We start from the raw sequence: 25,702 nt of genomic DNA, 5'->3' as shown, positions 1-25,702 counted from the left end.
GACTGTTAGGTCCGATATTGTATTAGTATGTACACTCCCATGATCATGTTTTATTGTACCAAAGCACATTGTATCGTTTGATTTTATAAACTGATTAAAAATCACTATTAATGATGGAACAATGTTGGCAAAATCTAAAGTGTGTATGCACTCACGATCAAAAGTGTAGACAGATCTCTATAGAGTTTACAGAGTCATGAGCTTATCGCAGATGGTTAAGACAGTTAAAGAGTGCAGATTTGAAGGTAAATTGTGTAAAATGTGTTTAGTGTGTACACATGACACATGCTGATCGGGACTTTCAGACGTGGTAAAACCTTTGCAAATATCTAATCAGGAAAAATTTTCTGTAGTGTGTAACCAGCTTTATATTCTCTGTCCCAATCTCCACTCTGAGCCACACATACTATTCTTGTTCAACCACTGTTCTTTTCCCACTAGATTGTAACTCCTTTCACATCTATGTTAATTTTGTCTACCTTGTAAAACGTCCCTGTTTAATGTATGTTGTTACCACTGTCCAGTGTTGTGGAGCACTGTGCCACTTTACAAATCAATTACAAGAATAAAAATGATACATTATAATTATACTGCTAGGCACTGTTAATATAAACCCTGCAGCAGCTGCACTTAAAGACTGTTGTAGCCAGAATGATTTAACCCGACTTTTTAAACATAAAAAAGCAAGAACAGACGGTTTGCCCCAGTTCCCTCAATTCACTATGGCAGCTCTACTTTTGCATGTGCTGTCACTACTGTGATCACTGCTCTATAGCCAAGGATGCCAGATTAGGCACTTGCTTTGTTTGATGCTGAAAATTAGGTGTGCAACTTTATGTGCGCTTGTGCTCTTTTAGGTGCATGGCCATGACATCAGTTTGGTCTATTTTTAACCTGCACTGGCATTTGACTAATTTCTAAGCAATAGCTTTTCACCTGTTGTTTAAACTACTTACAAATGACATGTAATAAAGTTACAATGATGAACTAACAAAGTTGTTACATTTAAGCACAAAGACAATTAAGAAGAGTAATGCTACTGTATAGGATATACATAAACACAACACACTTCAGCAAGAAAGAGAGATATTAGACTTAAACAATACCTTATAAAATCTGAAGATGGGAGTGTGAAAAGTAATTTGACTAAACTGGTGCCGTTGTTATTTTGTGTCTTGTATACTTTGCTATAGCAGCGTTTGCACTCTCTTTTCCTAATTTCCAATGTTTGCATTGGATTATATTTTGTGAGATCAAAAGTAGGAGCAACTAAACAAATCTAAAATGCACTTTATTTAAAATGCTAATGTTCTGTATTTACATAAAATTACAAGAGGAAAATATAGTTCTTTCTAGCTTGTGGGAAAGGAGTTTAATATCCAAGACAACTTTAAATTTAGCAGTTTGGTTTTATTAGTGAGTAAAATGTATGGTACTTGTTAATTAGGCAAGCGACACTCTGGTCAATTATGCCCGCCATTCTCATCAGATTGCACTTCAGCTCAGCACAGACAGACAGACAGAAGGTTTTAGAGTGACTGATGGGCAGGTAGAGCAATCGGGTTTAATGGGGCAGAGCTCCGCAGTGGGAGATTTTAAATCGCCTCACTGTGAGCTGCTAATGGTTTAATGGGAATAACTGAACAGAATAGCGCCCATATTATTAACAAGTAGCAATTTATATTAATACTTGCAAATGTGCAATCCGTTTATAGCAAAATTGTGTATTTCTTGCAGGTTTGCACGAAACTTGAAAGTATTTTCTATAAACGCCCTCCATACAGAGTCGGACCGGGGAAATCCCTGTGGGGTCCCAAAGCCTGATGGCCCCGCACCTTCAAGACAAGGGGCGGAGCCACAATATCGTCCAAATGCAAGTTGTCACTGTGCTGCAAGACTTATGTCCCCAGTTCATTACTTAGTTGCCGGTTCTCACTTCTCATTGGTAGTCAATGGGGGCTATCTCCTTTAGGACTGACTGACTGCCTGAGCTGACTACAGCAATGCCTGAAAGATGCAGCTTTACCTCTCAGTGAGTTCTGATTGGCTCTTGCAGGCATTGCTGTGACAGCTCAGGCGGGCAGTTCTCACTATGCGGAACTCCCATCAGAGAACTTGCACAGTCCACTCAAATCATGTGCAGAAGAAGATCAGATTTCCCCCCAGGCCACAAAGAAATAAGGCTATTTTAGGGAAGTGAGAGGCGAGGGAGGAGTATGTTAATACAACGTGTGTGTGTTCATGACATGTTAATACAATGTGTGTGTATGTGTGACATGTTACTACAAAGTGTGTGTGGCCTATTAATACAATGTGTGTGTGACATGTCAATACAGTGTGCGTGTGTGTGTGTCATGTTAATACAATGTGTGTGTCATGTTAATACAATATGTGTGTGACATGTTAATACAATGTGTGTGTGTGTGACCTATTAATACAATGTGTGTGTAACATGTTGATACAGTGTGTGTGTGTCATGTTAATACAATGTATGTGTGACATGTTAATAAAATGTGTGTGTGTGTATGTGTGTGACATGTTAATACAATGTGTGCGTGTGTGAGGGAAGAAAGGTCCTTAATATAGTGTGGGAAGTAGGCTATTTAATGGTGGAGTGCAGGTTGGGGGCTAATTATGGGTGCTATTTTATTTGTGGGGTGATGGTAGGGCTATAGAATTTAATAGTGGGACCTATTAATTTAAGGTGAGGTGACGGGACCTTTAATTTAATGCTGGGGTGGTTTGGGGCTATTAATTGAATATGGGGCTGAGTTTGGGGAGGAGGGCTATTTATTAATTGTGGATATGAATTATTTAATGCCGGGGATGGTTGTACAAAATGGCTATATTTATTAAACGGAAATGCTATTTAAATTATTGTTGGGGCTGTTTGGAGGGAGGGAAATAGGTTTATATATTAAATGGGAATACTATTAATTTAATGTTGGGGCTGATTGGAGAGAAATATGTCTATTTATTAAATGTGTTTACTATCAATTTAATTTCATGGCTGGTTGGAGGGAAAGATATCTAGTTAGCAAATGTGAATATTATTATTTAAATGTTGGGACTGGGAGGACGATTAATTATAAAACGTTGGTGCTTTTCATTTGACAACGGGGCTGGTTGGAGTTTTCTTAAACTTTATGAACCCATTGTGTTTTCCAAACAGGGCATCCCAACTTCCAGGATTCAGACAAGCAACAAATGAACTAAAGAAATCAGCAGCCCAAAGTGGTGAAAGTGACAAGAACAGGTAGGAGAGAGCAGGACAATCTGCCAACTGTCCTGAATCTGGTGGGGCAGTCCTGAATTTTGGTGATTGTCTCGTTTAGTCAGGATTTGGTCCAATTGCAAAGACAGTTGGAAGGTATATCCTGCTTCACACTGTACTGCTTGTGAAGGCATAACTCTGTGCACCTAACAGTAGTGCACACAGTATGTCCTGTGCATTTTTCTAAAATGATAACCATGTTATATCATAGTGCCCCTCCTGTCTAAAGTACCCCAGACTCCCCAGAGCCTTAATCAAGCTCTGAGTCAGGGTGTCAGAATGACACCTAGTGCTCTGCTCCTCCTCTCAGTACCACCCCTAATATTATTTGGTTTAGGTTAACCCTAAAACAAAAATAACCCTATTAGTATACACGGCGAAGTAAAAACAAGCCCTTTTGCTGGCAAAAACATTAGGTTTTTAAAGCAAAGCGGCTTTTTGCATTTTAATAAATCACATTATAATCAGACCTCGCCGTGACTTTCATTGAGAAACCACTACAATTACCTAAGCTTAAATATTTAGCTACAAAATTAATTAAAGCTAACTTCGTTGAAAGATCATTATAGTTGCCCTGGGGGTAAATGTATCAAATAGCGATTTTTGCAACTCGCCAATGTCCGGCAACTTTGCAGGGTAAATTTAAAGCGGCAATAGTTTTAAAGGCAAGTTTTGTCTTTAAAGCTACTGCTACTTTAAATTTACCCTGCAAAACCGCTGGATATCAGCAATTTGCAAAAATCACTATTTGATACATTTACCCCCTGGTGTTACTTATTTCGCCCTATTTGCCCTGAATGTGATGAAGCTGCAAGTTTGAAAAGTGGAGATGTTACTATAGCAACCAATCAGATTCTAGCTGTCATTTTGTAGACTGTACTAGATAAATGATAACTAGAATCTGGTTGGTTGCTATATGCAAGATCTCCACTTTTCAAACCCGCTGGAAACTCGCAGCTTGATACATTTACTCCCATGAATCTAGAGCAGTTATCAGTGTATTTTATTGTATAGTGCAGTAATCTTTATACAGGGTAAAAAAACGAGAATGTAAAAAGTCACCAGAGTCCTTTGATCACACAAAAGCACAGAGCTGCAGGCTGACGTTTATACAGAGCCCGGTCTGTGGGTACTTGGGCACTCTTAGTGAGTGTGCTGCTGCTGCCATTAACTATGTCTATGTATGGCATCCTTATCATCTACAACACAGACTATATTATTCCTGATAGCAAACACCTGTTTTCAATGACAAGTGAGTGACATCAATGAGAACCTATATCACAGCACCATTTGTAGGGATAATATTTACAGGAGTTTATACATATATTTCAATACCTTGGTTATATAGCCACCAACCTCCTCTGCATTTTGTAATAGCCTTATAGTGTACAGAACTTGATGAATTAAAAAAATGTAATATGATTTTTTTTTTTATGGAAGTTCAAGTTAGGTCTGCTTTTATGGTTTTCTTAGTAGCAAGTTTTGTACCATGTTAGCCTTATACTTGTTTTCAAACACACTTGCACACACCCCACACACTGGTGTCATAATGAGTTTTCCACAGGTATTATATCTGTGAAAATCATAGCTGAAAGTCTTTGCAAAGATATTCTAAGCACATAGGAGCTTTAACCGTCTAATTGTGACCCATTTTATTTTTCTCACATTAGCTATCATTTCTTATTGCATTGATAATAAACCATCATCATCCTTTATTTATATAGCGCCACTTATTCTGCAGCGCTGTACAGAGAACTCATTCATATCAGTCCCTGCCCATTGGGTCTTACAATCTAAATTCCTTACCCACACACACACACACTAGGGTCAATTTTGTTAGCAGCCAATTAACCTAGACACAAGTTAGGATGAGTATTTGGTATACGCTTCCAAAAAGCAGAGAGTGCGTGCTACATTTGGAGACACAAGAAAAGGTGCTGAGCACGTGACAGTGAGGCTACGGAAGTGCGTCACGTGGCTCCGCCTTCGGGAACCAGGTGACCTACAGCGGCCCTCAGTCCGCAGCCAGTTGGTGCGGAGATCGGAGCCTGGTGATCCGCGTGTGTGACCGGTGCAGGACGCAGGATGATGGGGTTCGGGCTCATCGCAGTGCCCGCCGTGCTGCTCTTACTGTGCGGGAGAGGGGCGGAGTGCTCAGGTAAACGTCATCACCGAGAGGAGGAGAGGGCAGATAGAGGGCACAGGCTGGGGAACCGCTACACCCGGCTGGGTACAGAGGAGGGTGTAAGGCTGGTAACGGCGGCCAGGGATCGAGTGATTGGGCGGTTCGGTCGGGGTTTAGGGTTGACTTGGGGGAATTATTGGAGTTAATAATGGGGGGGGTTAGTGTATTGGGAAATGTTTATTTTAGACGGCGTCGTTTGCACGATTTTTTTTTTATTATTATTTTTTTTACAGAAGTCAGTTTGCTGGGATTAGTGGTTGGAAAATAAAAATAAACAAATAAAACAAGAGTACAGAACATGTGCCCTCCCCCAGTAGAAAAAAGCGTTTTCATAATGCGTTAGGTGAGGGGCTGTGCTGTATACACTGGGCTACGACCAATGAAACATAACTTGTTGTTAGACTTGTTTGTATAGAATAATAAAGTGATTACTTTCACCTTGTTGTTTGATGGTATGTAGGTTATTCAAGTCGTACATACCTGGCAAGTATTTAAAGGTATGCAGTAAACCTGCCATTGTGAAGTAAATCTGTAGTCTGAACAGACTTGATGGAGCTGGGTAATATGACCACTCAATCATACTTATCTGCTCATACACCTTCATAAACATATTGCCCAAATATCTAGGGCTGTTTTTACCCATGTGACTTTTTTAATGAATTTAGAAGTAGATTAATCTCTTTGGCCTCTTAATAATCCTCTTTAACATGCTTCTCTGCTTGGAGACACAGCATGTGATTCTGAGACCTTTTCCTGTTCTGGATATTTCCAATAGACTGCATTCTTCTACAGGAGTCGTGGCACAGCATTCATTAACCCTGTTGCTAGAAGTACTCTACTGTATATAGATGTTCATGGCTTTTTAGACCAAACTAGGAGAAGCGCAGCTTTTTGATTCAAAATAACCCAGGGCATTGTGAATTTGTTTTAGTAAATGTTATTCTACAGAGTAGTTTGTTTACAAATTTGCATTTGTTGACTACTTCATGACTGAAGCTGGGTTTTTTTTTTGGAAAATATGCATAATTAAGAAAAGAACTCATTAACATTACACTTTTTGTAAATGTTTAGTGCTTGTCTAAGCCCAATCATTTACCTAAAACGAATATTGAATTGTTGAATATGCCCGTGGCGTTAAAACTATATTACCGGTATTACGGTAATAGTAAGCTGGATTTCAGCTCGCAGCTCCCCGAGCTGAAATCCAGCGAGAAAAGTAAAAGTACCGATATTTACGCACGCTATTACCGTAATGAATGTAATAGTGCGCTAGCTGCGAGATTTTTGGCTATAATGCCAACATTTGAATATGCCCCTCAGTGTAAACAAGTGTTTTACATGTTTAATATCTTTAACCAGGAGACTCCCCTTCTGCCAATTCTGAAGGTTTCAGTGTTAACGGGGTCTAATAAAACACTTTCTATTATATCTGTTTTACATGAAATTTGATGGCGCTAACAGGTGCATTGTCCTGGAACTTTCCTCTGCTCCTAATGTCTTGTCAGCGATCTTGCCTGCTCTTGACCGTATTGAAACAGCATTGCATCTCATGAGGGCATGAAACAATCATTATGCTCAATCAAGAGGTTCACTAAAGCTGTCAACAGTTTGGCTATAAAATATGGTCTGAGCAATGGTCACATAAGCATGTGTATGTGGTCATTAGCCAACTACAATACATGGGCTCAATTTTTTTTTTCCCTCACTGTACAAATCTGACAGTCAAGCTCTCAGATGTTGGGAAATTGACCATAATCCTGGTGATACTGTCTGACTACTTAGACTGAAGTAAACAATAAAATGTTCTTTGGTTACTATGGCAAATGGTACTTCACTCTACCACACTAACCCTTTAACTAAACAGTTCACAGAAAGCGCTATACAATGGTATCATCCAACAATATTTAGGGTGATCAGTGTTTTGGTAGAATGTCCTCAAATTAAGTAAACGTTCTCTAAATTAAAGCCAGTGGTTAGACAATGCCTTATCTTAAATGCCTTTAATTAAAAAGAAAAGCAATGACTGATTTATGCTAACTGGCATTAATCCTTGGACCTGCTGCAATATCACTTTTCCAGTCTTGCACAAACTCCAGTACCAGGGAGAATCAGTGCTCATCAGTAGACATGGTAACTTCAATTAAATGTTGGCCCATGAGACCAGGTGAGGTATTAACTCTGGTAAACAGTAATGACCTGCAGAGATGAGCTTAAAGGTCAAGAAAATTAAATATGCGAAGCATGCATGTTAAATGTACTGTTTATTCTTGCTTTAACTTTCAACTATGCTTTGTTAATAAGTGAAATGTAATTATTTAATGTCCCCTCCCTCACAAGCAGGTACAGATCTTGGTCAGTAACTTGATAACTGTTCAGTGTTTGAATTCGCAAATATCTGCAAAGAATATATATATTTTTACCTAGTAGACTTTTAGACAGCGGCTCTGGCTCTTGCTGTGCCCCACATTTTCCCATTTTCAAAGCACATCTAGCCAAAGCCATTGTTTTTACACATAGATGGGACATGTCTTGATGGACAGATTTATTTATTTTTAATAAACTTTAAGAGGTGCGAGCAGATATGTGATATGGCTCCCCTTCCCCTAAGCTAATGTGCAGAGATTCACTTCAGGTTTTCCTAACCTTTCTATTCACGCTGTAACTGTCCTTTCTCTCAGTAAAAGGACAGGAGCTGTTTTTCTTGCTTGATATATGGCCGAGAATCCCAGCAGATTGCATTTTCTTTACTCTGCAGTGAGAGAAATGTTTAGCCTTGTCAGTTTTTACAGATCCATGATGGATGCTTTAAAGCATACTCCACCCTTCTGATAATGAACAGCTGTTGTCTGTTTAAAATGACCTTTTCTGCCATAAGTGCCTCCTATCTGCTACAGATTTTTTTTTAATTAAGACACTAAGGGGCAGATTCAATTAGCTGCTAAGTGCCACAGGACGTCACCTGGGCGCGCAAATTGCCAACCAATACCGTATGAAATCTCTGTTCATTTCTCCTATCGTTTCTATGGGACAGGAAAATAAGTGGAGATTTGAGTAAAAACATTGAGGCGTTGTCTGTTTGGATTGTTTCACATTGTAGCACCTTGCTCCAAATTGAATCTGCCCCTATGGCATGACTCCAGCCATTGCATTCATGCTTTGGACAAGCTCTCACATTCTGCAGTGTTGTGCCACTTGATTTAACAGTATTGTCTATAAAAAGAAAGGAGAGGCTTCTGTTGCTGGAGGCACTCATTAATCCATAACTGATGGTGTAGTAGGTTATCAATTTAAAACATTTTTTCTTTATAGTCTTTACAATAATTTTTATGGAGTAAATTTTTTTTTTATACTTTTTTTCTCTTCCTAGGCAAAGTATTAGGTTTAAAATGTGAAAAAAGTGTAGAAAATTCATTGAACTGCATTAAAACTAGGGAGGACAGGTTCTTGTGTGGGAGTGATATGAGAGTCAGAGATTTATCTATTCAGATATTGTGGGACACTTATAGCGCTAATTCTTGGGTCCTCTGAGTTTCCAGATATTGTGGTTCTTTATTTATAGCTTTATCACTAATTGGGTGCACTATATCTCTATCCATCTGGCTTTTTAGAGCTGAGAATCTAAGTCTTTATGTAATCGATTAGCGTGATGTTTTGAGTGGTTAAAAACACACTTTTAGAGATTTATATCCCAAATCCTTGTAATTCTAATAAAAACCTCTTTTTAATTTGTTTTTATGCAGTTCATAAGTTTGGGCTTTCTATTATATTATCCTTGTAATAAGATGAATTTAGTATGACATTGTGTTCATTAGCAACTTGTGTGGTATTTTATACTCCCTGTAATGTAGGAAAAGGGTATTGTGACTTTTGCAGTCACTTATTATATATGCTAGTTTTTCTCCATGTTCAAAGTATTGTATTTTCAAATTTATTTCTGCAGATTTAGAGCATTGCAATAAATCAAAATTATGTAATATATTAGTGGTGCAACCTAAAACATTTTATGTTTACACTCAAATTAAGTCTATATGATATTTAAACCACCTATTCTATTTGCCATGGATTTGACCATCCTGTTTCTGTTAACGTTCGTTGCACTGGGACTGACAATCCCCATGCCATGGAGGCCCATAGCCGTGGTTCAAACTGGTTGGCCAGAAACCTCAAAGAAGCCAATTGTTGTAATGGAGAGCTTATGCTGTAGTGGGAAAACTGCCAATTGGATGGCTATTTTGGCAAACACGGTCTCTAATTTTCCTTTAAAAGTCATGTGAAAGTGCAATAATTGAATCTTTCTCCATTTAGGTTTAGTTCAGTAATACAAAGACTTTAATAAATGTTAACACCAATAATTGGGTTTATCTGCTCTACACCCGAAGATCTTGTGACACTGGCCTAAATGAGGATGTCTGTTTCATATTCTTTTGATCTCTTGCTGTAACCTTTTAACTTTGTAACAGCAGGCTTAAATTTGAGGTTGGATTATATATTGCACACTTAACATGCTTTATAATGTGGTGGACATTGTGTAATTAACTTTAACAAGGTGACAAATGGCAGTTAACCATAATTTTCCATATAAATCATATTGTATCCATAGCAAAGGCACCAACAATGCCAAAAGCACCAAATTATCTTGCAAGTTGAAATACTTGTATTTCTTCTGTGCAGTCCTCTTCGTCCAGTGTGAGGTCCCAGCATCTGGGGTCAGATCCTGGGATCTACTGGGGTCATATCCTCCATTCGCTGCTGGTGAAGGAGGTTTTCGTTTAGATGAGGTGTGGTTCGCAAGGGCTTGACTTGATAAATTCAAGAGGCAGGACTTTCCATGGACGTAATTTTTGAACACTCCTCTATACCTTCCCTAAGTTCCTTTGAGACTTTACTAGGCTCTCCTTTGACAAGATATGTCTGGAATAACCTCATGCTTATCGTATGGCGTTTTCATTTGTACGTGTGATATGTAATGTTTAAAATCTGTGTTGTCTTAATGTGATTAATGAAAAATAGTAACCCTTATCAGGTTTTAGCCTATATATTGTTGCCTATGAGCATGTTTTTTCTTTCAAATATTGATTTGTTTTTAGATGTTTTGTTCGAGCCAAGCAATGAATTTAAGTCACTTGACTGTTGAGCAGAACTGCGTTACCATGGCAAGTTTGTGTCCTCCCTGAGCTCGCCTTAGGACACCTGCATTACGTTTTTACAGGTGTACCGCTATTAATGTGGGTTCCTAACAGACATAAAAGGAGCAGGGCTGTTGCTAATTTGTTTCTTTTTGTGTTCCTGATTTTGTTCTTGATGTAAATGTGTTTTGGAAAAGGCATGTGATATTTCTGTCCCCCTACCCTGCCTTCTTGGCCAAAGCATGTTGACCAGTTTTGTTTTGTGCTTTTGCAATGCTGGTGAATGCAGCAGGTAATTGGACAGGAAAGTCAGTGCATGGCAAACAACCTTTTAGCTCTCAGTTCATAAAATGGCTTTGAAGACTGCCTAATTATGACCCCTTTCTCACCTCTATAACTTATTTATTCCCATGTGAATGACATCCATAAAATGAATGACCTGCTATTTCTGACTGTTTACATGATATTGACTTTGCAGATTGATCAATTGTTCTCATACACTGCCTTCTGATTGCATGTGTTAAATAAGTTTGGTTTGTACATGTGGTGGTAGGAGCCTTCTAGATCTTAATTGCTACAGGTTAGCTCATTCTAGTACTAAAGACAATGATGTGGTGCTCTCTAGAACAAAATATTTTCACGTTACAGTTTAGCTTGCAGAGCAGCGGCTGCTCAGAACAGGGTGAAGGTGACTTTGACTTGGTTATACTGGCTGGTCATATGGCCTAACATTTACTCTGCAATTGGACAGTACATACTGCAATTAGTCCCAGTTTAAAGGTGCAGAGTGTAATTACAAGCCATGGTCTGGACGAGTGCTGGACAAAGCAGTCTTTGCTGTTTCAAAGAATGAATTGTATTTAAACAGCCCTCCCCCCAAAAAATAAACTTAGGCCATGAAACACTGTTCTGTGTCTTAAGGTAACTGTTGCAAACTTTTCCCTTCTATGTGCAGTGTTCTGGTTCCATCTTCTAGAAGGTTAGTGTCCTTTTTTTAAGGTCAAGGGTGTGATCTTTCTTATGTAATTGACAAAAACAATCAACAGCTGATTGCTCATCTACACCACCCTAGTTTTAACATAACAGAACAAAATGTCAGCATAGAGTAATAGGGCAGTGACTCTGTAGTCCTATTGGAATCTGTTTCATCTGTCGCCCTGTAAATCTAAGTCCTTGCCAAAACGGTTTCTACTGACTGGGAGAGAGCAGCCTGAAATATGTATGAACGTGTGAGTTTGCACTGTGTACTCCTAACATTTGGGCAACTTCTAAACTGCGCTGTGCATTGCAAAGGGATTCATTCTTAATGCAAACGTTGCTTTACACCTAGAATTTGTACTTCCAAACACTAATAAAGGGCAACGACCATTGGCAAAAATTTGGCTAGAGAATGGGTATAGGCTAGTGCACCCTCCTAAAACATCTAGGGCTAAATGTATCAAGCTGAGCGTTTTCAGATGGGTTTGAAAAGTGGAGATATTGAATATAGCAACCAATCAGATTCTAGCTATCATTTTGTAGAATGTACTAAATAAATGATAGCTAGAATCTGATTGGTTTTTCAAACCCGCCGGAAAACTCTCAGCTTGATACATTTACCCCCTAGTGTCAAGTCCCAACTAAAGTTAGTTTGAATTTTAAATTGAATTGTGTGCATCTGCCTCTGTAACACGGTATGTCATTAGAAGGAATGATAGCTGGAGGAGTATTGTCAGGAAAGTTATGGTTTGTCAGCCCAAAGTATTAGTTTCCTGAATGTGTTTTTATTACAAAAAAAAGGGCCAACTCTGCTCTATTGAATATATGCAATTAGCTTTAAGTGTGTTCACTTTTATCTTCTTGGAAATTTGTGAAGGGGATAACTTTGGGGTGGTGGTTTTATTTCTGGACTCCCCCCATATACTTTGAGAACAACATCGTTTAAGAATTTGTAAACTGTCTCTGCTTTTGGAGCTGCAAAATTGTATAATGGATTTATACAAAATAATCAAATTTGTGCATTCAGTGTTTAAGAGCAGCAGAATGTGTGTACTTCAGGAAAAAACAAGATGAAGTTTGGAGTTACTTATATAAGCTGAAGGTGTGTTTTATCATGGATCACTTAATTATCCCACTGCTCAGGACCCAAGGAGCAGACTCTCCACCATTATAGCAACTTATTACAAGCAACATAAGCTGTGATTAGATAATACCACTATAGTTGGATCTAATACACTGAACTCCACTTGGCTGATTGAGTTCACTGTAGAAAGGTGTTTAATCTGTTACTATATCTGCACTTGGTGGCCATATAAATGTTTGTTATGGGAATGATGTTGCTGTCGCTTGCACTTCTTAATTGTACATACTGTGATGCTTCCTCTCCTGCTTTACCTTTTATACAGTGGAAAATGTTGCCCAATGTTCATGCTGGAAATGCTGAGTCATGAAGAAAGACATTGCAGGCTGCACCCTTGCAATGGCCCCTTTAAAGAACTTTTCAGCTGTTGGGGTTAATCATTATCTGTTTTTACTGGTATTGTAATGCTGAACTTGCAATCTTGCCATATCCTTTCTTGTTTGGGCTGCTTGTAATCTGTCAATTATAGCTTGTCCTATTTAACTGTGTATCTTAAACTAGTTCATGGATGAAGAGAACTGTGTGTATTAATGGTTTGGCCCCTAAAGAGCTTTCATAATATCTTGAGGAAAATAGGTCTAGAATGATTCTTGTAACTTTAAATATTTTACAATGATTTTGTTTTTTCTCCATTTGTAGACCTCTGTGTGTGTTTGGGGGGTTTTTGTTTGTGTTTGGGGGGTTTTTGTTTGTGTTTGGGGGGTTTTTGTTTTATGCAACCTATATATGAAGTAGTTGAAACACATTTACAAGTAGGAGTAGATGTTAAAATGGCACCAGTTAAGAAGGATGCTGTTTGTATTTTCATGTAATACACAAGTGGAGCTATCATACATTGCTTCAGTGTTAATTGAGAGCTTGTCTATTTTAACGAATAAAGCACTTCCTGCTGTAAATTAGATATTGTAAGTAAACTCTTGTTTACGTGACCTGTATAAAAGTCTATGTATGTGTCATTTACAGTAGTAATCTTATATTAGAAATGTTTAATTCACACTGAAACAAAGTCCCTTTCTACCAGGTCTTAAACTTGCCTGACAAACATGTGTGGCTATGGTGTAGCAATTTCTTTTCTTTCTGTTAACATTTCAACCATGCCTCACAGCTGGGTTCATCAAGTCTCCACTCTCAGAGGTCAGGCTGACTGGAGAATCAGTGCAGCTACACTGTGAAGCAATCGGCTACCCCATGCCTGAGATCCAGTGGTGGTTTCAGGCCGACTATAACAATGAGAGTTTCTCTCAGCTGTGGGATGGAGCACGTGACGACCATGTGCAGATGAACGCAACCTACGTCTTCCATGCTACAAGTACGCTCTATCTTTTCGACCTCAACCCAGAAGATTCTGGGACCTATGAATGCCGTGCCAGTAATGATCCAGATCGTAACCACTTGACAAAGAGCCCACGCATCAAGTGGATTCGTTCTCAGGCCAATGTTATTGTCATAGACCGTGAGTCAGATACCAAAGAAGACCCACTCCCTCCTTATCCAAAAGCCTCCGCTAGCAGTCCTGATTTAGTACGTTCCTTAAACTCTTGGCTTCCCTAATCTTGGCTAATTGATCTGTAGGATCATGGCTCTGCTCCCTTGATGTTGTGTTCTTCCCTTCCTCATATTTAGTAATACCTCTCCGTTGGCGTTCTTCTGCTGGACCTCTCATCACTTCCTTTCCCTTTACTTATTTTCCTTTTGTGTATTTTGGGTGATCCTCCCAGGTTACCCCTTTTGTGCAGTGGTTATATTTTTTTAAAAAAAATTAAATGTAAAAATGAACGCCAGTGTGGATGAATGTTTTCAACATGCACATTACTAAATTGAATGCATAGCACAAATACATAATTTATTTTTAAAGCTGTTTGACCTTGCGTCTCACGTTCTAGTTATGTATCAGTTGTGTGACTACAAGACTTGTGTGGAACAGTATGCTGGGAACTTGCCATTCTTGAAGCACTGCTGCCTTCAGAACAAACCCAAAGCTGTGCTCACCATCTGCAGCTCTTTAGAACCTCCAGTTTCCTTGTGTTGCGTGAACCAGCTTACCTGCTGTTATCCATTGAACTGTTTGTAAAAACCAGATCGTATCCTGAACCTCCTGTTGTACAGTACATAAAAGCCTGCCCCTGTCTTTGTAGTTGCGACTGAAGAATGTCCAATGTATTTTTACCCCTCTTCCAGACTTTTCCCACCCTACTTTGTCCTGACACTAAGCGACCACATCACCGTGTTTCCTGCAATTGTCCCAGCTGATCTCAAGCAGTGTGTTTGATGCTGTCAGATTAACACAGTATTGGAATGGTGTCAAGTTTAATAATTTAGGAGCACACTGCAGGGGTTTTCGTAGACATACATATGTTTTGACAGTACATTGTGATATAGGTTAGACACTTTTTATTCCAGCTGTTATGTTTCCTGGTTAACGGTTTGCTCTTGGATTGCAGCGTAGTTTTTAAGTTGATCTATATTTTGAAATGGTCGAAGGGAAATATTGTCCTTTTTAAATTAAAAGGTGGATAATTTGCAGTATTGACGCATGTCTGCCTTACCTTTACTATAGTTACATCCGTTTATAAGGACGTGTAATGGCTTTTATTGTGGCACTACTGTACTTTAAGAATCATGCTTAATGGTGTGCCCTTTAAAAAGTGTCACATTGTGCGTCATATTCCTCGAGAGGGACAATTGGTTGCATACCAATAGTGAATTACTTGACATGGCACTTGATACTTTAGTTATTGAGACTTCTTCCATACCAGTTATGGCAGGCACACCTGAGACTGAACATGTGATTGGTGACAAATCAGGTGTGAGTGAAGACTTTATGCTACAGACTTTCTGCTGTGATATTTTTCTAATAACATTCTTTTTCCACAGATCCACTTATTATAACACACTCCCCAGAAGCTCCAGGTGGAGACATGAGCTGCAATTTGACAGATATTACCCTTCCAGTTTCTGGTCACCAATGGCTTAAGGGTGAGACAGTGCTCCACGAAGACAAAGATGACTCCTATATTATGTCTTACAAGTAAGTACCATATGCAAGTAGTGGGGATCATGTCAATATTATGTATACATTAATCTAGTGTTATAATTCCAGTACACTAAACAATTAACACACACTTAAAGTACAACTGACATAGTGGACATCCATGCCCACACCTTTTTTATCAATCCATAATAATGTACACATTATACTAAGAATCGTTAACCACTGGTTACTTAACCTTCATCCTGTTCTACCCAATGCCTGATAAGTATTCTATATAAAAAAAAAATGCCATATAAAATGGTGTTCCTAGTTGTAGTGTATTTACTGGTGTACTTTATTGGAATCGGAATGTACCATGTCAGAGGGAGGCATCAGTGTTTTGTGTCTGTGCAGTCAGCCGCTGCACACATTACCATCAGTGTCAGACTGAGGTGGTTGCACTTCACTCTCTCAGGAGCAGATGTGCCATCAAACAATCTGTGGCCTCTTGAGGGATTAGCAGCTTTAGAATTTTTCTTCCTGTGACCTGAATTCCTGCCTGTCCTTTGTACAAAGTAAAACAATACTCATCTGTTTCTTCTGCCTCTTTTCTTCTAATATTGCTTCATGCAGTCATGTCATACAAAGACTGATGCTCTGTCTTTTTCCAGCATTACTGAGGTGAATGCAGCAAGCTCTGGACAGTACACCTGCAAGTTCTTGACTTCGCCTGAAGTGAGCGAGATGATTAATGTGACAGGTAAATATTTATGTTCTAAGCTAGTCTCCTATAGTCCCGTTATGTACCTTTTTGGATTTATGCCCAAAACACTGAAGCATAACCTGGAGCTGTAAAAGTGACAAGGCTTTCCAAGCTGCACGTTGCTAAACTTAACATAGTTCTGAAGTTAAAGCAGGTCTGGTCTGCTCCCTATACGGAGTGGACTCAGGCAAGACTATTTCTGTTGCAGTGAGACCATAATACCACTTTATTTATTTTTTTAAAAGCTGCATTATCACTCTGCAGCAACTATATAACTATGTGCTTCTGCCCTCCTCTCTGAACAAAAGCTGTGACAGTGTGTGGAAGGACCAATCGAGCTGCAATCAATAAAATTTCAGCCTATGATTGCTGTTCCTACCCTCACCCCCCAAATCACCGGCTGTTTTAATCTGTAGAATTTAAATGGGTGGGCACTTATATGGTAGTGCAGCACTTGATTTTACGACCAGGAGCCTCTTATATAGATTCTCCTGAGCTCTAATTAATGAAGGTCTAGCGAGAAATCGAAAATACATTTCTTGGCCCAAGTATTTTATGGGCATCAGTCGGTTTAACCACCTTTTGTTGCCACTTAACCGAGGTGGATGCCAAAATTATAAATGTTCATCTGTTTTTAAAGTCTTTATTACTAGCCATTTTATTGTAGCAAATACAAAGATGTTACAATAATGTGGCTATATTATCACACTTAGGGGCATATTCAATTAGGGTTCCGGTTCGCGGTAACGCGTGTTACCGCAGAAAGTGCGCGTTATTGCCGGTATTACGGTGCCGCAATAATGCAGATTTTTGTACGCAACCCTGTGGGCTGTGAACAAAAATCCACGTTATTGCGGAAACATGGATTAAGTTCGCGGCGCGATCCCGCGGACCGGAATCGTAATTGAATATGCCCCTTTAAATACATTCAGCCACAGACTGAAAATTTCACACAGGTTTCTAGGACACCATAGTTTTTGTACGATGTTCTGAGGGGGGAGTATTTCTACATACTAACTGCATCTCTCTTGCACTAAAAGTGGAGGTTTTGATGGTCGGTGGTCTGTTATAAGTTTCTTTCTTTCAGTTGCCCCCCACGTTGTGGCTTACAAGAAAATGGAACATGGCAATGAGGGAGACACAGGTGTCCTGACGTGTAAAAGTAGCTCCTACCCTCCTGTGGAACATTGGACATGGTACATGGTATCTGAAGACGGCACTACGGTTTGTTTTTTGTGTTTGCCCTTATTAAAATTGGTTAATATTGGTCTCTTCCCAGCAGCTTGAAACCTTAGTTTTTTTTTTTTTTTAAGACTCCTTTTCATCAAGTAGCCACTTGCTGGACTGCCTTTCAAGTGTTTCTTTCCCTTTGCTGCAGAAGCTGTGTAGTCAGTAACTGTGCTAATGTTGGGGCAAAGGAGGGCTGACCCTGCTTCTTGGCAACATTAAATCACTTCTATAATTGTGACCTAAAACTATTTAGAACTTCAGCTCTCATTCGATCAGTTACTTGTGAAGTGTAGACCTGGATCAGGCCCACTCTGCACCCATCCCCTAGTTGGATAAGAGCCCAACAAGACCAAGCAACTTTATTATTTTTTTTCATGGGTTTCACACCCATATAAAATGTCACACAGATGGATATGGTTCCAAACCCACCAAAAAAAGCACTATCCGTTCACATTCTTGTTCGCCCTTCACTGTATTCCTACCTACCTTTTTTTTTTTTTTTTTTTTTTTTTTTTTTAACATGTTGCCAGTAAGGTTTGTGCAAAAGAAGTTTAGGAGCAATGGAGTTTGAATCGGTTGAGTGAGGTCTAAAGATCTCTTCTCCCCTTGTAAACATATGAACAGGGTGGAGCAAAGGGAAATGGCCCATCCTCCTTTTACATAGCTTTAGAAAACTTATGTTGGCTGGCCAGATTCCAGGTTGCTCACTGGTTATGGTGCAAGCTGGCTGTCATCCTCCCCATAACAAAGCCCCACTGTACTGTTATGAATACATTAAGGCACTTTATACTGAAGGTTTTGGTCTTCCCATCACCAACAAATACATGTAATCCTTCTGTAGCAAGACCACACTTGTAAACAGTAGTATTGTGGCATTTAGTCAGATGATTTAAATGTACATTTTTGTTACTGGTCTCTGCCTCGGCATACATTGAGGCATCCAGTTTGTGGACTGAACCAGTTTGCACCCTGACAATTTGCTAGGAACCAGTGAAATCACTGAGGCATGACCAGATTGAGGTGCTGGTTATTGTAATGAAAGCTCCAGAAAATAGAATGTCAGTAGTTTCTCTGATGCCATCTTGTATTGTGTATTTGGCAAAACAAACTAGGTTCCTTCATGACTCTATTCTCCCATGTAGCGCTCTTTATGGTCCCACCAGACCTCGCTGCAGGAGAACTGGGAGAGGGTAAAGCTGATGACTTGGCAGACAAGCTACCAGCGTGGATTGTGCACTCTCCACTGGGCTATAATAGGGGGGAAAACAATCTGAGCAAATATGCTATATTAAAGTCTGTGTCCATAATAATGCTTATCCCACCCTAATTGTCACTACATAGTCCAACTACAGGAAAATAATCTATTGCAGAAAAGCGATCGGTGGTAATCGTATTATCGATGCTGAAAAATGCAACCGGCTTTATTCTTACAAAAAAAATACAAAATGTGAGAAACAAATATAAAATAGACTCGCCTGAAAACCAAAGGTCCACATCTCAGATGGAAGCGGCAATATGTGGACCCTTTCGGAGTCCACACATTGCCACTTTAAGTTAACCTACAAGTCGTGCTGATGTCAGTGAGGTGCCGGAGTCCTGTGTCTTCGAAATCACTTCTTGTCAGCATGCCACTTCCATCGGAGATGTGGATCTTTTTGATTTTCAGGCAAGTCTATTTTCTATTCGTTTTTCTCACATTTCGTATTTTTATTTTTTGTAGGAATAAAGCCTGTCGGATTTTTCAGCATCGATAATACGTACCCAACCCAAAGTTATTCAGTGTAACGGGCTTGTGTATATGGATTGGTGTTTTCACTATGGCGAAACAAAACTTGAGCACTTGATATAATGCAAAAGAATGTAAACCCAATGGTGGTGTTCCTTGAATTTTTGACAAACTTGACTCAACTATCCCAAAAAAATACCCCTTGTTTAAGTTTCATATTGTGACACTTTAGAGTATAAAGTAACTTTGACCTTAATATAACACTGAGCACCCATTAAATGATCCTATAGTGAATACTTCATAGAATGGCTTAGTGGTTAGCACTTCTGCCTCACAGCACTGGGGTCATAAGTTAGATTCCCACCATGGCCTTATCTGTGTGGAGTTATCTTCTTTCCGTGTTTGTGTGGGTTTCCTCTGGGTGTTCTGGTTTCCTCCCATATTCCAAAATCATACTAGTAGGTTAATTGGCCGCTATCAAGTTGACTTTGGACTTGCTTGTGTGGGGTGGGGGTTGAGGAATTTAAACTAAGCTCCAGTGGGGCAGGGACTGATGCAAGTTCTCTGTACAGGCTGTGGAATTAGCAGCACCATGTAAATAGTTGATAGAACAGCATTTACATTTAGGGAAACTCCATTCTAATACACTTTACTTTTTTTTTTCTCCTCTCCAGCCCATAGTCAATGGAACAGATGAACGCTATTTCATCAAGTCCACTGGAAATAAGACAGAGCTTCGCATTCACAAACTGGACATTGAGAAGGATCAGGGAGACTATATCTGCAATGGAACTAATGTGCTTGGCAACACTGGGGCCACAGTTTCTCTTCGAGTGCGCAGTCGCCTTGCTGCTCTTTGGCCATTCCTTGGCATTGTGGCAGAAGTTCTGATTCTAGTAACCATCATCTTCATCTATGAAAAAAGAAGAAAGCCTGATGAGCTACCTGAGGGTAAGGAGTACATCCGAGTTATTTTATTGTGTTGTGGATGTTAATCAGTATATTTACATGTTTTTGTTTTTTAAATTTAATCTATAGGATCAAATGCTTTCTCAAACACTTTAAGGTTATGCACACCTTGGTTGAGATATTACACTGCAACTGTATAGTTAACAATTTTCACTTATTTTTTTTTTTTCTCATTCTGAGCTCCAGGAAGGGAGAATTCTTTTGGTAAGACAGAACACAATTCCCTATCCTGCTTTTGCTTTTGTGAAGTACTGAGTGCAGCAAGCAAGAGACTTGTTGAGCAGTGATGCTTAGAATGTTTGCCCTGCTCATGGGAATTATTGCTGGTTATTAAAGATTACACTAATCTGTAATTGTTCCTTCCCACAGATGAAGATGGCGGGTCTGCTCCTCTGTAAGTATAACTTTCTTTGTCTGGTGGTGGGAAAATTTCATCCTGGCATAGTACGTGAGGGCTATTGGTAATAGTACAGCTTGCTGGGTGCACTTTATTTCATCCCTGCACATTGCTTTTCAGCAAGAGTTATTTCATTTGGAGAAATCTTATGTTTAGTTGGTGGTATCTCAAGTAGCCAGACAATCCTACAATTGCATACCGTGGTTAATCTGAAACTGTTGCATGTAGGAGACTCTTAATGCTGTAAACTGTTCTCCATTGATACAGTCCACTGCTTCAATGTTGTCTTAATCTCTTCTTGTACTGTCACTTTAGGAAAAGCAATGCTGCTGCAAACAATGACACTGTGCGACAGAGGAACTCCAGCTGAGTCACAGGTGAGAGCTAACAGAAGTAGGCAGAGTGGAGTGCTTCAAGAACTCTAGATGCCCAATTGTACAAACTGGGTTGCCTTAAAGAATCTGTTTAAGTGCAGCTTGACCTGTTTACCATGCATGCGCTACAATACTGCACTTGCACATGGTATATATACAGTTGATCTCTTCAGCCATCTCTGGAGAATGTATTGGAAACATAGCATACTGCCTATTCGCATTGTATCTTTTCATGCAGATGCACATTAACATTTAAATAGCATGTTCATATAGTTTTTGTTTTCTCCTTTGTAAGCACTTAAACATTCAGTGCTAGAAACTCCAGACTTGTGGACCCAACATAATAACTCAGCAAATTTACTACTAAGCTGTTTCAGTTTTTGAGGATTGTTTTTTTTTTTGTGCAAGAATGTTTTAAGACTGAATTCCTTGTTGAAGTGATAGAATATGGTAATAGGATATTGTCTTGGAAAGTTTGAGCAGAGCAAGATCACGTTGTTGAATTTTTTTTATTCTCTTTTTGCAGGCGAATAGAAGGCTACACATTGAGCAAGCACACCAGTGTTTTGCACTCAGTTTATGAATTCCCTGTCCCATGACTTTAATATTATGACATCAACAATTTATTTTTATTCCTATTGTGTGCATCATAGTCTTTTGGCTTTATACATCATCCAGCAGCTGTCCTTGTTTATGTACATGTGGTTCTGGTGATGGGCTACTTGTTCTTAGATAATGTGTAACAGTTGTCAAACACGTTAATTACTGGCATCTGGCACATTAAGGCTTAACCTCTTTATAAATTTCTATTTTATTCCTTCATCCTCTATGGCCTGTGACTTCATTGTGTGAATAAATATTGCATTTTTTTTGTGTTCTAGACGAATGCAGAAAGCATGCCATCTGCATGCAGGACAAAATTGTAATTTTTCTTTTTAACTTCAATGTAGTGGGATAATGCGGAATTTATCCTGTGGTTCACACTGTCTAATGTCTGTCCTTGAAAGTTTGACACTGGATTGTAAATTTGTGTCTGAAGGAAAAACCACAATAAAAATTTTCCAACTTTTATTTGGTTCTGACTTGAGTATCTGCAATCTTACACTAACAACCTTTTTGCTTGGTGGGATCCTGTGCTAAAACCTGGCACTTATGTAGGTTATGTGCATTACCCCATACCACAATATCGTATCCTGTTGTGTTTATAATGCCAATGTGCATACAGTTTACATTATAATCCTCAAACAATATGAAAGTGTTAAAGCTGCCACAGACTTCTTGGTAATAATGGACCAGCTATAACCATGCCATATGTGCATGGATATGATTGGCACTACAGTAAAGAAAGAAGAGGACACTGAAAGCTTTAAGATTCTAGTTTATCATAGTGCCTGATCATACTAATAGGGCCGGTTCTGTTGCCTTTCCAAAAGTTAGTCTATGGAGAACTTTTTAAATTTCCAAGGTTATTAGGCTATATTTGGCGAATCCCTTTGTATAATAGCCTTACATGGGCCTGAGTCTTAACCACAGAAGTCAGAGGTGGAACAGAACAGTCTTTCATGGAACTGTTCCTCAAGATATCTAGGAGCTTGTAACAGTCTCCCAAATATCCAAGTCTAAAGTTAATGCCTAGTTCAGCTAGTTATGTGTAGATGTCAGACCTTAGGGTGGATATGGGTCCATAATCTGAGTAGATGGCTGCTATATTAGCAAGATTTCTGTGCATACCTGAAGCTTGATGAAACTATTTACTCCAACATCGGCTAAACTAATCATTTTCCATCTTCTCCTTTCATATCTACAAGCTGTGGAGTCCAGTAAGAGTTTTTAAATGGTAGAATTATAGTCACTATATATTATCATTTATTTATAAGGCGCCACAAGGTTTCCGCAGCGCCGTACACAATACAAACAATGGACAGTACAGGGAATAACAGTACAAAACAATAAACGAGCAGTACCAAGACTTCAGAGGCTCCAGACAAGGTAAATATATGGAGGTTGGAGCAGAAGAGAAGGTAGAGAGACAGGTCAGAGAGGAGAGGCAGAGGTGTGGACAACAATAGGCAAACAATGGTGCAAAACAATAGTGCAGTACAATGGTGCAATAATGCAAACAATAGTGCAGTAGGCTGGTAATAAAATGAGAAAGTTATAAAAGTAATAGACAGGTAAAGAACAAAAGTAATAAAAATAAAGAGAGTAGGATTACAGGCAAAACAATTAGGTAACGGTAAAGAAATAAAGACAAAGTAAAATGCCAGGCAAAGACAGTGGGTGACCCAAGAAGAACAAATAGGCAAAGCTGAGGGAACGATACCAGGCAGGGAGGACCGTGAACGCTAGATGTGCGATCCTGGTGTATGTTCTCTGGTTGTCCAGAATGGGGAGTCCTCAGGAGCTGGTGCCTTCAGGGTGATGAGCAGGAGCGCTGGCAAGTCCAGGAGGGGGGAATTCGGTGGATCCAAGGGTACAAAACGTCCAGGAAAGTGTCCAGGGGAACGGAGAGAGATCAGTGAGGACCAGAGAGGATGGGGCAGGAGAAGAGACGGAGGGGGGTTCACTGGGCGTCCGTGGGGACAGGCAGCGGTAGCAGAGGGAGACACAGGGCTGGGGAGTGGATGGAGATGAGGAGGAGGGCAGGCCTGAGCCGTGGCCTGTCGTGGCTGATTCCGGATGGGTGGGGGAGGTGCAGAGAGTTGAGTTAGCATCAGGCGCCCGGTCAATAAGAGGCAGGAGGCAGCAGGACATTGGAGCAGGAACAGCTTGAGGAAGAAGGCCGAGTGGCAGCGTCGTCGGGAGGTCCAGACCACGTCCTAGAGTGGTAGCGCCGTCGGGATTAAAGCGGGAGGCGGCGTCAGAGCAATGGGCTGCAGGAAGTCATCAGGCCCAGACCGCGTCCTGGAGTGGCAGCGCCGTCGGGATTAGAGCGGGCGGCGCCAGATGAATGGACTGGAGGAGGTCATCAGGCAGCAGGAGACCGCGGAGTAGAGGTGAGTAGATCACACGGAGAGTAAGCCTGGAGCCGGGGGTTGTGGTAGATGGCAGCCGTTGGACGGAGCACTCAGGGGAACCACAAAAACCACCCATGGATGGGAAGGCTGGTAGAGGCAGGCAGCACGGAAGGCGTCTCCATAGGCATAATTCGGGGCCCAGATGAGAAAGCAAGCTAGGCTCCAGCTGAGAGCTCGCAGAGCACGTACATGCTTTATGTATAAGACTATTATGCCTTTATCTTTTACTTTCTATTTAGCGTTACAGTAACAATTCAGACTTGTGTGTTCCTTTTATTTGTGGTAGATCCATTGACTTAAAATGCATTTCTTTGCTGCCAAAAGGATGTGTGGGCAAGAATGAGCTTTAATTTTCCTATTGGTGGTGTTCATCTTTACAGTAACAGAATAAGAGTGCAAGATCTAGTTCTCTGTTGTCTATTTAATGGCTTCAGTCCACTTGTATTAATGCACAATACCATATGCAGTGTTAACAATTGAGCCATTTTTGAGTCTGACTATACAGTTTATTTCCAGTGACACTTAGAGCATAGTATGCATGATTTTCAGGTTCATGTAAATCTACTTCTGGCTCAGAAGTTTTCAATAAAAAGTAAAGTGGGATTCCGGCAGCTCTTACTCATTTACTTTCTTCTCTGTATATCTGCTCAGAAAACTGTTCTGCTAGCTTGCCAAAATTGTCACTATGGTGATTGCATCCCTGGTCTGTAATGCAAGTGGTGGTGCAATTATATGCATTTGTAAGATTATTATCAACAGACCCCTCCCCCTCCAATAATAAGTGTCTGCATTGATTTTATATTTGTGTTCACATTTGCAAAAAAAAAATATATAATCCTGAAAGTTCATGTCTTTTGTTGGTTTGTGTTTAAAGAAAGCATTTCTATTTGGAAGCCAGTGGCCCCAATTCCTGCTTTGTATCAACATGTTTCTAGAAATTTACCTCCCTCCTTTAACTGGTTTTAATGACTTATTCTGGGAACTTTTCCATATAAACACAAATATTTTGTAAAGATTTATCTGTCTCAAATGCATGGTTGCTTACAGTGGGTATAGGTGTATAGTAAACATCGCATGTGCATTTCTTGTCTTCTCTTTTTTGCTAATTTCGTTTATCCGAGTAGTTTAATGTGTATAAGATGGATCTTTTTTCACTCCAAAATGGGGGGCACTGGGCAGTGGCACTGAAAACAAGGTCATAGCTAGGTCATTAAGGAAGGACATCACAATTACCACTTTGAGAAAACCAATGATATAGCAAGTGCAGCTCCAAAGTGCACATCCCATATTTAAGTGCTGTATTCAATATGCAGCTGAATAAAGGTCAACAATTGTTCTTTGATTATGTACAGTATAGCTGACATGTTTCTTAAAACATGTTTTTCTCTTTCTCTGTAGAGGACCTACAATTAACATTATCCAATTGATGTGCTTAGTCTGCCTGGGACTGTACTCTACCACTTGTTATGTTAGTGTACCAACCTAATGACAGCCCTCAATATAGGAAATAAATGACACTGACGAACCTAAAAAAAAGTGTAGGCAAATGGA

The 25,702-nt window shown here is 39.7% G+C and overlaps 1 protein-coding gene across 3 annotated transcripts; it reads left to right on the top strand.

Moving 5' to 3' along the window:
* Nucleotides 1–5,249: 5,249 nt before the first annotated feature.
* BSG (basigin (Ok blood group)) lies at nt 5,250–22,205 on the top strand. Of its 3 annotated transcripts, none has more exons than XM_075206132.1 (10): nt 5,250–5,432; nt 13,810–14,157; nt 15,579–15,732; nt 16,347–16,435; nt 17,526–17,662; nt 20,069–20,345; nt 20,550–20,567; nt 20,733–20,757; nt 21,076–21,137; nt 21,661–22,205. In XM_075206132.1, the coding sequence occupies exons 1-9, from the start codon at nt 5,360–5,362 to the stop codon at nt 21,128–21,130; spliced, it is 1,176 nt and encodes a 391-aa protein (XP_075062233.1). In that variant the 5' UTR covers nt 5,250–5,359; the 3' UTR covers nt 21,131–21,137; nt 21,661–22,205. The 3 variants fall into 3 exon arrangements, with proteins under 3 accessions (XP_075062233.1, XP_075062224.1, XP_075062241.1); XM_075206123.1 differs by having other exon boundaries at nt 20,544–20,567; XM_075206140.1 differs by lacking the exon at nt 20,550–20,567.
* The last annotated feature ends 3,497 nt before the right edge of the window (nt 22,206–25,702 follow it).

Source organism: Mixophyes fleayi, chromosome 1 (assembly GCF_038048845.1).
Source record: "Mixophyes fleayi isolate aMixFle1 chromosome 1, aMixFle1.hap1, whole genome shotgun sequence".
Taxonomy (NCBI): Eukaryota; Metazoa; Chordata; class Amphibia; order Anura; family Limnodynastidae; genus Mixophyes; species Mixophyes fleayi.
The sequence above is the reverse complement of the archived record's forward strand: the minus strand, read 5'-3'. Positions and strand labels throughout refer to the sequence as shown.

What these genes read in the sequence shown, in the direction of transcription:
- BSG (XM_075206123.1), top strand. Translation starts at nt 5,360, where the DNA reads ATGATGGGGTTCGGGCTCATCGCAGTGCCCGCCGTGCTGCTCTTACTG. An exon ending in CAATGTTATTGTCATAGACC is followed by an intron (nt 14,158 to 15,578) that starts GTGAGTCAGATA and finishes CTTTTTCCACAG; the next exon opens with ATCCACTTATTATAACACAC. An exon ending in GATGGCGGGTCTGCTCCTCT is followed by an intron (nt 20,758 to 21,075) that starts GTAAGTATAACT and finishes CTGTCACTTTAG; the next exon opens with GAAAAGCAATGCTGCTGCAA.